Here is a 12,738-nt window from a genome sequence, read left to right as displayed (position 1 = left end):
GTGTTCAACTTTCTCAGCTCACCCTTGAGCGATCACAATTTGTCACTATGCCTCTTACTGGGTGGTTAGTTAGTTAACGTCTGCCGCCCCTGCTAGACTCCAAGCCCCGTGGGGCGGGGACCATGCCCGTCTTAGTCACCACTATCCCCCCAGCAGTGGGCACTGAGCAGCTACCTGCTCAGTACAAGTGGGCAGACAGTGCAGGGAGAGACGATGAACCTCAGGAGAGGTTTCCCCGGGACATCGTGAGACGCATGGGTTTCAGAGTTAGCGGGTCTCGACGAGAATCTCAGCCTCACCACTGTGGGACCTTGAGTGGGTCACTTAGCGTCTCTGAGCCTTGCTCTCTCTCTTCTGTAAAAGGCAAGGTAAAGATAATGCCCACGTGGCAGATGAGGTGAACGAGGTTCAGAGATGTTCTGTACCTGAAGGGTTACCGGGAGGGCCAGAGGTAAGTATATAAGAGGCCTGGCACCCAGAAATGACAGCGGCCATTACTGTTGTCTCGCTCTGACACCTGTCCCTGCCTCTTGTGCCCACGACGCCTGAATGTGAAACAGCCAGCCGGGGGGGGGGGTCCCCTCCCCTGCCAGGGACTGCCCAGCACCACCAGGTAAGTGACACCTCTGTGCAACTCCAGCTTTGAAGACCCACACAGGTGTGGGCACTGAGGGGACATCAACGGGGTAAAACGTCGTGGGGTGTGGGCCGGGAGCCACTCCCTCTGAATCACACTCACCTTCTCATTTTCAGTTTTATTCAGGTAATAGTCCCTTGAGGGTAAGCCCAGGCCGGACTGGTCCACCTGGAGAGAGGAAGACAGGAGTGAGGGGGCACTCCTGTCACACGTGTACACGGTCCACTGTGGGGACAGCCGGTACATGGCAACGCGGGACCAGCCTGGCCCCAGCAGAAGCAGAAGCTGGTTGCGGAGGCCCCAGGGCGGGGACAGGCACATGTCTGGTTGCATACCTGCCCAAGCACAGGGATTCTGGGCCCTTCCGAAGGGTCAGAGCCACCCTCCTCACTAAGCGCCTCCTAGGCTTGGCACCGCGCCTCCACTTAACAAAACAGTTCCCAAGATGGTGCAGTGGTTAAGAGCCACTCACACCCGGCGTAGCCTTAGTCAGGTTACTGAAGCTTTCTGATCTTCCGGTTCTTTCTCTGGAAAACTGGGGAACTAGAATCTCACTCTCAGAGCTGGAACGAGGATTCAAGGGGAGATTGCCAGGAGAGGATGTGCTGAGGGTCTGGCAGGTAGGGGAGGGTCAATTCCTGACTAGCAACTTAGCAGAGCCTTGTGGCCACACCCTGGTGCTACTACAGTTCCTGTGATTGGTAAGGAAATTGCGGCTCAGAGAGGTGGAGGCACTTGTCTGAGGTCACGCGATGAGGGAGACACAGAGCTGGGTGGGAACCTCAGCCCAGCCTGGGCTCCTGGCTTCTGCATCTGAGGGTGGGCACTCGGGGGCTTCCCTGGGTGTGCCGACACAAAGTAGGGCAGGCTCTGGCCAGAAGAGACGGACTCAGAGCCATTCCCAGCAGAGCCACAAAGGCTGGGGGCTGAGGCTGGGGGACCAGGAGGTGGCTTTAGCTGTGTCTAGGAGTTGACATCACTCTTGGGGCCCACAGTGACCAATCAGAATCCCGGAGATGCACCTGTGCCGTGGTGACCGCCCCCCCCTCCCCCCCCCGCTCCCCATCCCACCCCCGAAAATGGTGGCCTGCTCTTTCATGACTTCTCGCCTATAAAGATCTCATGGTTCAGAGACTCCAGAAATAACCAAGGCTCAGAAACCAGGAGCCTGTCACCCAGGGCAAGTCTGCCCCTACTCTGGCACTTGCAAAACTCAAAACAGGTCATGAGGGGAAACTCAAAACATGCCCATTCCTCTTCCTAGGGTTCCAGGCCGGCTCACCTGGATCACGTTGCTGTTGGAATTCTTGGAATCGGCACTGACATAGACAGAGAAGAAGGGGGAGGTGCGGTAGTGAGAGGTGACCACCTGCAGAGTGTCCTGGAAGTTGTCTTTGTCCCAGGGCCCGGTGATGTTCCAGCCCCCTAGCTGTGGGGAGGGAGAGGGAACAGCAAGGTGATGAGGTGGCAGGGAGACCCCAGCGTGAATTCTGCTCCTGCCACTGACCGGCTCTGTGACCCTGGAGCGGTCATCTGACCTCTCTGAGTCTCAAGAGCAAATGAAAGGGATGGTCTTCATCAGAGTTTCTGACCAGCACACAGGAGACGCTGCCTGGAGCGAGACCGATCCTGAATAAGCAAGCCAAGGAATCCACGTAGCAGCGGCTCTCGGGGATGGGATGGGAAGGAGACTTTTCCCGCACCCTGTTCACCAGTCGCATACTGAATCACGTGATATGATTTCTATTAAAGCATAAATCAACTGTGCTTATGGGAGCACCATATTTTTTTAAAAACGTTGATAAAAGGGTGCCTGGGTGGCTCAGTCGGTGAAGCGTCTGCCTTCGGCTCAGGTCATGATCCCACGGTCCTGGGACTGAGCCCTGAATCGGGCTCCTTGCTCAACGGGAGCCTGCTTCGCCCTCTCCCTCTGCCTGCCGCTCCCCCTGCTTATGCTCACTCTGTCAAATAAATAAAATCTTTTTTTAAAAAATTAAAAAAATAAAAGGTTGATAAACAGTGGTCGCTAGTTTCTCTCAGAGCTGGGATTTATTTTTCAAGTAGGCTCCACACCTTACGTGGGGCTCAAACTCATAACCCCGAGATCAAGAGTCGCTGGCTCTACTGACTGAGCCAGCCAGCGCCCCGGAGCTGGGATTTCTCTAATCTCCTCAGTCTCCTTGTCTTGGCACACACTGGCAGGTGGCGCCTATGCCAGAGGGGAGGACTGTCCAATCCCCAGTGCCCACAGCTCCCGACCCTGCTGCGATGCCTTCCCAGAGCCAAGCTACAAGGCAGGGCATTGAGGGAGCATGGGACAGCCAGAAAACATCCACGGCCACCCTCTGTGGATGACAGGCAGCGTGGCCAGCTGTGGGCCCCCCCCCGCAAGAGTCCATCCAAGGCCGACTGGGAGATGCTCGGCAAGAACGACTCCTCCCCTGAGGGAGGATGGGGAGGCCTGGGGGTGAGTGGGGTCCTCCTCACAGGGGGAGTTTCTGCTTCCGATCCAAGATTCTCTGTTCGTCCTCCTGGAACATACCCCTCCTTACACACAGACACGCCCTCGAAGGAAAAGGAAGCAGCAAGGTAGAGAAACATTTTCTCTGTAAATATGGCCTCTATCCCACACACAGATGCGGAGACACACACACACGTGACAGACATCCACAACGATGCTGACACATACCGCCCACAAATACAGAGATTCCCACCTGCAGGGACGTGTGTGTGCACATGAGCACACGCACATGCACGCACACACACACGCACTCAGACACACTCAGCCCGGACAGGTTCTACAGTGCAGCTGGGTGAGGCGGCTGGGGGTGTGAGGTAGCCCGGCCCCAGCGGTTCCTGAGAGGGGGGCAGGCAGGTGGCACAGGCCAGGAGAGAGCCAGGAAAGCCGGCTCCAGGAACTCACCTTCTCAATCAGCTCCATCAGGGGCTTGGCCTTGAGCTCCTCGATCCTGGTTTCGTTCATACATGCACGGTAGTATACTTGGGCCTTCCTTTCTGCCTCGCTCACGCTGGCCGTGGAGTTTTCTGGAATGACAGGAGATAGCAGTTTGCGACCTGCCCCCATTTGCTCAGTGCGTGGCCCTGGGGGAGTCCTTCTGGGAGCCTCGGTGTGCTCAGCTGTAAAAAAACCCGAGGATTTCTGCCTCTCGGGATAGCGGCAAGGCCTTAGCCATAGCAGGTGTGACTGCCTGGACAGAGCCTGGCAGACTGAGGTGCTTCCTAATTTTTGCTGAGTGCAAATAAGAAGAGCATACCATGTTTGTCCCTGTCTGCCAGTCAGGTTTGCAGATGTGTCCGTTGGTTGGCAGCACGGGCCACCCAGCTGGACGGCCCTGCTTCCCCTGCTGGCCAGTGCATGGCCCAGACACCCTTGCCTGATGTGCAGGATGGAGGCCTGTCTTGGTTCTCAGATCCCAGACGACCTCTCTTGCGATAGATTGGAGCTGAATGGAAGCTTCCAAGGCCTCATGCGCTAGTTTACTTTGCCTTTCTTCCTCTAGGGGGCCGGCCTTGTTCATCAGACTTACAGCTGATTCAGAGTGCTGTTGCCATTTCTCTTCCTAACTCAGCAGCCAGCATCCCCATCCTTACACCAGGACACCTGGGAGACTTCGGTCATCCCCTTCTCCCTGTCCTTGGTGTTCTGGTCCAGGTGCCGCCCGCTGAGGGCCACACTCCTATACGTGCACCAGCACAGGGCAGGGTCCTGCCTGTGCCCAGTGAAGGCGACCACTTCCTGCTGTTCAGGTCACGAAGGACCTACTACATGCCTGTTCAGGCCATGGAGGGCCTACTGTGTGCCGGGGCTCCCGTGCCTGAGCCTTTGTCTCAGGGCTCTGCTCCGGATCATGCCTGGGTCCCTGACCCCCTCAATTCTGTCCACTTGCTCCCTCCCTGGCGACCTCCTTCCTCCCTGCTCCAGCCACTTTTCCTCATTTCAAATTCACTTCTCCTGGACCCAGAAATTCCTTCCTTTGCTTCCTTCAAAGAACCCCCCCCCCCCCCCCCCGCCAAACCCCACCTTCTCCACAAAGACTTTTCTGGCAGAACCTTATCCACTCATCCACTAAATAGATACCAGATGCTTACTCTGTGCTAGGTACTGCACAAGCTTCGGGGACACAAAAGACAACGTCCCTGTCCCCACGGAGCTTCCTTTCTAGCGTGAGGACACAGACACCAAACAAGCAAACACATAAAGGAAAAGCTTACCCTGGCCCTTCCTGTATGGGACACTGTTGAAACCCTACAGCCTTCAAGGCCTTTCCCAGAGGCCATCTTTCCCCTGGAGCCTCTCCTGGGATGCTCTTTCACAGGGGCCCCAGCATGGAGCACCTACCAAGTGCCAGGCACTGGGCTGGGCTAGGAGTTTTATAGACATGAAAAAGACCTGCTTGTTCTCTGCCTCCAGGGAGCTCATAGTCTAATGGTGAACACAGTCAAGCAAAGAAATGACCCGGAGACACGAAAATGCTTTGGTTAACGCAAATGGCTGTGGAACCCAGAGAAAAGTCACACCCTTCGGTGGCACAGTGTGGGGTCAGGGGGGCTCTAGTTCTGAGCCAGTTCTTTCATTTATTTTTTAATTTTAAAATTTATTTTTAGTAGTCTCTATGCCCAATGTGGGGCTCAAACTCACAATACCCAGATCAGGTGTTAACGTGCTCCATGGACTGAGCCAGCCGGGCACCCCAAGGCAGTTCTTTTAAAGATATGAAGTTATTCACCAGGTAGAAATGCAGGGAAAGGGCCCCGGATCTGGAGGGAGTTGGAGAGTCTGGGGAAACACAAAAAGCATAGAAGGGCATGCTGTCTGGAGAAAAAATACCCGTTCGGTGTGACTCGTGGTGCAAGGACATGAGGTCACTTCGGCTCTCCCAGCCCTTGTCCCAAGAGCCGCCTGCCCTCCCCCCAATTCTTACCATAACCAGCATCATGGTTTTCTCTGGGCAGAGAGCATCTACCCCCATCTTGCTGAAGTCAGGGTGACAGCCCTAAAGAGGGCCTGGGACCAGCCTGGGCTAGTCTGAAGGGAGATGCAGAGACAGGAGAATCCCGAGGGAGACAGAGGTCGAGGGGCCTGAGTGACAAGGGGCTCTGGAGGGCACACACAGTCCTGGGGACCACAGGCTGCCATGCTGCTGAGGCCTGGAAACACCTGTGTGTCCCCCATGCTCCTCCAGAGCATGAGAGGGGGCCTCCCGGAGGGGAGGGCAGAAATGGGGAGAGCTGGACTTCTCCCTGCTCCTCAGACTCAGGAAGCAGAGATGCAGGGAAAGCAAAGGAGGAGTTTCCAACCCCCGCCCAGGAGCCTCATTTCTCTGACAATGGCTCCCAGCAGCTAGGCTCTTAGAAGGGAAAGCACAAGAATCATCGTTGCTTGCCCGAGCCTGGAAGCAGCATCTCACCCTCCACATGCGGCTCTGGCCATGACCCTGAAATGCCAGGGCCAGAGTCGGGGGAGTGTGCTCTGTGTGCTCTGGCCCATGGTCTGGCATCTCCCTCCCCCATTGCCCAAGGCCACTGAGATAAGAGGCCCAAAAAAGGCTCCGGGGAACGGCCTGGCTGTGCTCATTAGGAGTTCCAGGCATCCATCTTGCCCCAAGAGAATCCCTGCATTATCACTTGAATGTGTCCTTCAAGCACCCGCCCCCTCTCTCCTTAGCTGAGAAGCTGCTCCTGATCCGTTCAAACTTCCTCTGAGCTCCACACCCTGGATCTCACATCCACTTGTTTTCCCACAAAGGTTTATTGAGTTCCTATGGTTTGGTGGCTGCTGGGCTGGAGGGAGAATGCAGCAGGCCACATGGATGGCTGTCCACATGAGGCCTGGTGGGCGAGACAGACAGCAATAAGATGATCACAAAGCATCTGATTGCAGGGAGGGCAAGAGCTCTGAGGACAAAGTCCAGGAGGGCCTGAGAAAGAATGGCAGGGGAAGGCCAGGGAACCCTTGCCTGAACTCTGGGCTGAAAGATGAGCTCCACGTGGAGTGGACGTGGGGGGCTGTACTTGGGCCGCTTCACCCACTAGTTCGCGTCCCAGTCGTCCCTGTTTCTTTGCCTGTACCCGGAGGGCACAGGGTAGCCCTCACTAGCGTTTACTCGAAGAACAGAGCCCAGTGTCACTTCTGACGAGGAAGGAGGCCATTTCTGGGCGTTGAGAGGGTGACGAGGTCACTGCCTGACAGAGACTGGCATGGGGAGGAAATGAGGCAGGTGGGGCAGGAAGGGACAGGAGTGTAGGCCTCATCAGGAACTGGCGTTCACACCCCTGTATTCCCACACACACACTGGCTGGGGCAGGAGCTCTGGGAGGTCAAGCTCCTCCATGCTCCCCTTGCTTCTCTCTGGTTCATGGAGCCCGCTGGGACAATCCCCAGCATATCCTCCTACCGCCTCTCCTTCGTCTTCTCCCACAGGACACCTATGGCCTGGCAGGCACTGGGGGAACCCTGGGTGTGGAGTTTATAGAGCTAGTGTCTTGAACTACTTTGAGTTCAAATACCCTCTGGAGGGGCATCTGGGTGGCGCAGCTGGTTGGGCGTCTGACTTGGTTTCGGCTCAGGTCATGTTCTCAGGGTTGTGGGATCAAGCCCCGTATCAGGCTCCATGCTCAGTGCAGAGTCTGCTAGGGACTCTCTCCCCCTCTCCCTCTGCCCCTCCCCCACTAACATAAATAAATAAATCTAAAAAAAAAAAAAAACTAATACGCTCTGGAATATACAAATTCCTTAAAATTACCCATAAGGCCCTATATCATGCATTCTCAGCAGGGATAATATTGTCCCCAAAGGGGGAGAGAATTAGCTCTTAGGAAGCAGAAACACCTTCCCTTTCGTGTGTACATACAGTACATTAACAGATATATAGCCTTATCTTTTGTATTCTTCTCGGACAACACAGAAAAAATGGATAAATTCCCAGAAATATACAGCCTACCAAGACTAAATCATGATGAAATAGAAAATCTATTTTCAAATAGACCAATTGCTAGTAAGGAGATTGAATTGGTCATCAAAAACCTCTCAACAAATAAAAGTCTAGGACCAGACAGCTTCACCGGAGAGTTCTATCAAACATTCAACAAAGAGTTAATACCAATCTTTTTCAAACTCTTCCAAAAGACAGGAGAGGAGGGAATTCTTCCAAACTTATTTTACAAGGCCAGCATTACCCCGATACCAAAACCAAAGACGCCACAAGAAAAGAAAATTATAGGCCAATATCTCTGATGAACACAGATGCAAAAATCCTCAACAAAATATTAGCACACAGAATTCAATAAACCATTAAAAGGATCATACACCATGATCAAGTGGGATTTATTCCAGGGATGCAAGGATGGTTCGGTGTTCACAAGTCAGTCAATGTAATATACCACATTAACAAAATGAAGGATAAAAATCATATGATCAGCTCAATAGATGCAGAAAAGGCATCTGACAAAATTCAACATCCATTGATGATAAAAACTCTCAACAAAGTGGGTATAAAGGGAATGTATCTTAACATAGTAAAGGCCATATATGAGAAGCCCACAGCTAACATCATACTCAATGGTGAAAGCTTTTCCTCTAAGATCAGAAAAAGACTAGGATGCCCACTCTTGCCACTTTTTTTTTTTTTTTCCCCACTCTTGCCACTTTTATTCAACATAGCACTGAGAGTCATAGAGCAATTAGTTAAGAAAAAGAAATAAAAGGCATCCAAATTGGAAAGAAGTAAAACTGTGACTATTTGCAGAGAACATGATATTATATACAGAAAACCCTAAAAACTCCACCAAAAACCTGTCAGAACTAATAAACAAATCCATTAAAGTTGCAAGATACAAAATCAATACACAAAAATCTGTTGTATTTCTGTACACTAATAATGAACTACCAAAAAGAGAAATGAAGAAAACAATCCCATTTACAATTACATCAGAAAGAATAAAATACCTAGGAATAAATTTAACCAAGTAGGTGAAAGACCTGTATATTGAAAACTACAAGATATTAGTGAAAGAAACTGGAGAAGACACATAAATGGAAAGATATTCTGTGCTCAAAGATTGGAAGAGGCAATACTGTTAAAATGTCCATACTACCTGAAGCAAGGTACAGATTCACTGCAATCCTTATCAAATTCTGATGGCATTTTTTACAGAAATAGAACAACAGGGGCGCCTGGGTGGCTCAGTCGGTTAAGCATCTGCCTTCGGCTCAGGTCATGATCTCAGTGTCCTGGGATCAAGCCCCACATCATCGTCAGGCTCTCTGCTCAGCGGGGAGCCTGCTTCTCCCTCTGCCTCTGTCCCTCCCCCTGCTTGTGCTCTCTCTCTCAAGTAAATAAATAAAATCTTAAAAAAAAATAAAACAAACAATACTAAAATTTGTGTGGAACCATAAAAGACCCTGAATAGCCATGGCAATCTTTTTTTTTTTAGAGAGATTTTATTTATTTATTGAGAGAGAGAAAGAGCACGAGCTGAGGGAGGGGCAGAGGGACAAGCAGACTCTGCTGAACATGGAGCTCAATGTGGGGCTCGACGTGGGGGGTGGGGTACTGATCCCAGGACCCTGCAATCACGACCTTACCAACTGAGCCACCCAGGTGCCCCTAGGCATAGCAATCTTAAGAAAGAACAACAAAGCTGGAGGCATCACACTCCCTGACTTCAAGCTATATTGCAAAGCTATAGTAATTAAGACGTTGTGGTATTGTCATAAAAACAGACACAGAGGGCGCCTGGGTGGCTCAGTCGTTAAGCGTCTGCCTTCGGCTCAGGTCATGATCCCAGGGTCCTGGGAACGAGTCCCACATTGGGCTCCCTGCTCCGCAGGAAGCCTGCTTCTCCCTCTTCCACTCTCCCTGCTTGTGTTCCTGCTCTCGCTATCTCTCTCTGTCAAATAAATAAATAAAATCTTAAAAAAAAAAAATCTTAACAAAAAAAAGAAAAACACATTCAGAGATCAATGGAATAGGATAGAAAGAAATAAACTCATGCATATATTGCTAATTAATTTATGACACAGGAGCCAAGAATATATGCCAGGGAAAGCACAGTCTCTTCTGCAAGCAGTGTTGGGAAAACTGGACAGCCACACTCAAAATGAAACTGGACCACTATCTCATGCCGTACACAAAAATGAACTCAAACTGGATTAAAGACTTGAACATCACACCTCAAGCCATAAAACTCCTAGAAGAAAACATAGGTGGTGAGCTCCCTGACATCGGTCTTGCTAATGACTTTTTGAATTTGACACGGAAAGCAAAAGCAACAAAAGCAAAAATAAACAAGTGGGACTACATCAAGCTAAAAAACTTATGCACAACAAAGGAAACCATCAACAAGATGAAAAGACAACCTACCGAGTGGGAGAAAATATTTACAAATCATATGTCTGATAAGGGGCTAGTATCCAAAATATATAAAGAACTCATACAACTCAACAGCAAAGAAAAAAATCTAATTAAAAGATGGGCAGACGATCTGAACAGACATTTTTCCAAGGAAGACATACAGACGGCCAACAGGTACATGAAAAGATGCTCTGTATCATTAGTCATCAGGAAATGCAAACCAAAACCACAGTGAAATATCACCTCACACCTGTTAGAATGGCTTGTGTCAAAAAGACAAGCAACAAATGTTGGCGAGGATGTAGAGAAAAAGAAACCCTTGTGTAATGTTGGCGGGCATGTAAATTGCACAGCCACTATGGAAAGCAGTATGGAGGTGCCTCAAAAAATTAAAAATAGAACTACCCTATGATCCTGTAATTCCACTTCTGGGTATTTACCCAAAGAAAACAAAAACACGAATTCAAAAACATATCTGGACCCCCATATTCACTGCAGCAGTATTTACAACAGCCAAGCTACTGAACCAACCTAAGTGCCCACTGATGGAGGAATGGATAAAGAAAATGTGGTGTACATGCAAAACACACACACACACACACACACACACACACACACACACACACATGCACAGAGAGGAATATTATTCGTCCCTAAAAAGGAAAGAAATCTTGCCATTTGTAACAACATGAATGAACCTCGAAGATATTATGCTAAGTGAAGGAAGTTAGAGAAAAACAAATACTGTATAATCTCTCTTATATGTGGAATTTAAAAATATATATATAACAAAAACCAAGCTCACAAAGCTACAGTAAAAAAAGATTAGCGGTTGCCAGAGTTGGTGGGTAGGGGGTGAGAAAAATGGTGAGCTGTTTTTATTTCTTTAAATAAACTGAATTAAAAAAATAATGTAAAACAGAAAAGAATTTTAGGGAGGGGGGCAATAATGAAAAAGGGTTGAGAAACACCGCCCTCGATCTGGGCCTCCAGCTCCCGTCTGCGTCCTGCCCCTCTCCCCCTTGCTCCCGTGCTCCTGCCACTGAGTTCACCGTCCTCCTGCTGGGCGTAAACCTCCTCCCACATCCACGTGCTCTATTCTCTCACAACTAATTCAAGTTTCTGCTCCAGTGTTCCTGCTCTGAAAGCCCATCCCTCCCGGACTGCCGTGGCCGCCGTGGCCTCCTCCCTTCCCAGCCCTGCATCCTACTCGATTCGTTTCAAAGCCCTAACTCTTCGCAGCCGTCTTACTTATTTACCCATTTATTTGTTTACTGTCTGTCTCCCCTGCTGGAATGTGAGCTCCACAAGGAAAGGTTGTCTTATTGCTCACGCCATCCCAGCACCTAGTGATGTCTGGCCCATAGCCAGTGTACCATACATAATTGCGGAACGAAGGAATGAATGACGGAATGTTCTGGGAGCTCCACAGAGAAAGATACCCATCACATCAGACTGAGGAGGAGGCTTTGATTCAAAGCAAAATCAGCCACATACAGTTTTCTCGTGAGGAAAACCTTGGTCTCCTTGGAGACGTCCCCGCTTGCATTTACATCCCAGGAGAAGGTTCCATGGGAGCAGGCTAGTCGCCATCAACAGCGCAGCTCCCAGGACTGACTGAGGCGGGGGCCACGTTTTGAATATGGTGGCACTTCCAGGGTCCCCAGGGTATGAAAATAATTTGGCAGCCCAGGGCCAGACAACAGGGCTCCCAATTGCCTGGGGTACTTCCTTGCAGGGCCCCTGAGTTCCAGAAACTTCCTCAGTCACTTCCCCAAAGTCCCAAAGAGGAAAGACAGCCTACCATCTAATCGGCCCACTTCTTCCTCTGGGAGTTTTCACTGGAACACCCTCTTCCACACCACTCTCTGGGAGGAAACAAAATCCCCAGCAGCTGGGCGGGCTGTGGGTATGGGGCTTCCTGGGAATTCTGCAGTCCCTGTGCTGCACCAGCACTGCCTGGCCAGGAGCATGTGGGACTCCACATCAGCGCATGACCAGCCCTTGTTCTAGATAAAACCACAGACTCGGTTCAGGCAGTCACAGGCCTCAGGAGCCCCATCCTGTGAGGGGAAGTGGGGGAGCTGATAAACGAGGCACCTTCTTTCGCAGAGGAACGAAAATAATGTTAAGACCGTTACCATTATGATGCCTACCGCAGGCCCAGCCCTGGCTGAGCTCTTCTCAGCACCCCACCAGCACCCCGAGGTCAGACTATCACCCCATCTCACAGGGAAAGAAAACGAGGCCCAGGGAGAGGAACGAACTTGCCTAGGGAGGCAAAGCTAACACGTCACATGCTGGAATTTGATCTCAAGCATTCTCAGGCCTCCCTGAGAGAAGGAACTGCTTTCTCTGTGTGTGGGTGTGGCTGTGTGTGTGCATCTTGTTCTAACAGTTTCCACCATCGAGTGCTATTAGCATCACGCCCAATTTATAGGCAAGAGGTTGAGTAATGTGTCCAAGGTCACACGAGTAAGTGGCTGAGGCCAGGACAGGGGCCTGAGCGCTCTCTGTGCTCCTTTCCTGTCCTGCAGGCTGGCTCGGAAAACTGGAGGTAGCACTAAAGCAGACCAGCCACCCCGGAGAAGCCCCTGGACACCCCCTGCCTTCCCCGGAACGGGAAAGATGGGCACACTGCTGTAGACATGGTACCGAACAGAAAGCACGGTGGACCCGGATCTTGTCCAGAGGGTTTCCAATGTGCACGGGGAGAAGAAACGAAGC

At 50.9% G+C, this 12,738-nt stretch overlaps 1 protein-coding gene across 5 annotated transcripts in view; it reads right to left on the bottom strand.

Annotated features, from left to right (window-relative positions):
• The window catches only part of ECE1 (endothelin converting enzyme 1), a 112,321-nt gene that overhangs the window by 27,596 nt on the left and 71,987 nt on the right, over nt 1-12,738 (bottom strand). For all 5 annotated transcript variants that reach the window (XM_078073725.1, XM_078073726.1, XM_036099103.2 and 2 more), the window contains 3 exons: nt 3,561-3,682; nt 1,920-2,066; nt 740-805 (listed from right to left, as the gene is read on the bottom strand). In XM_078073725.1, coding sequence (XP_077929851.1) covers nt 740-805; nt 1,920-2,066; nt 3,561-3,682 — 335 coding nt within the window. The remainder of the gene's footprint in view (nt 1-739; nt 806-1,919; nt 2,067-3,560; nt 3,683-12,738) is intronic.

This window comes from Halichoerus grypus, chromosome 5, assembly GCF_964656455.1.
Source record: "Halichoerus grypus chromosome 5, mHalGry1.hap1.1, whole genome shotgun sequence".
NCBI classification, from domain to species: Eukaryota; Metazoa; Chordata; class Mammalia; order Carnivora; family Phocidae; genus Halichoerus; species Halichoerus grypus.
This window is presented reverse-complemented; position numbering and strand designations above follow the sequence as displayed.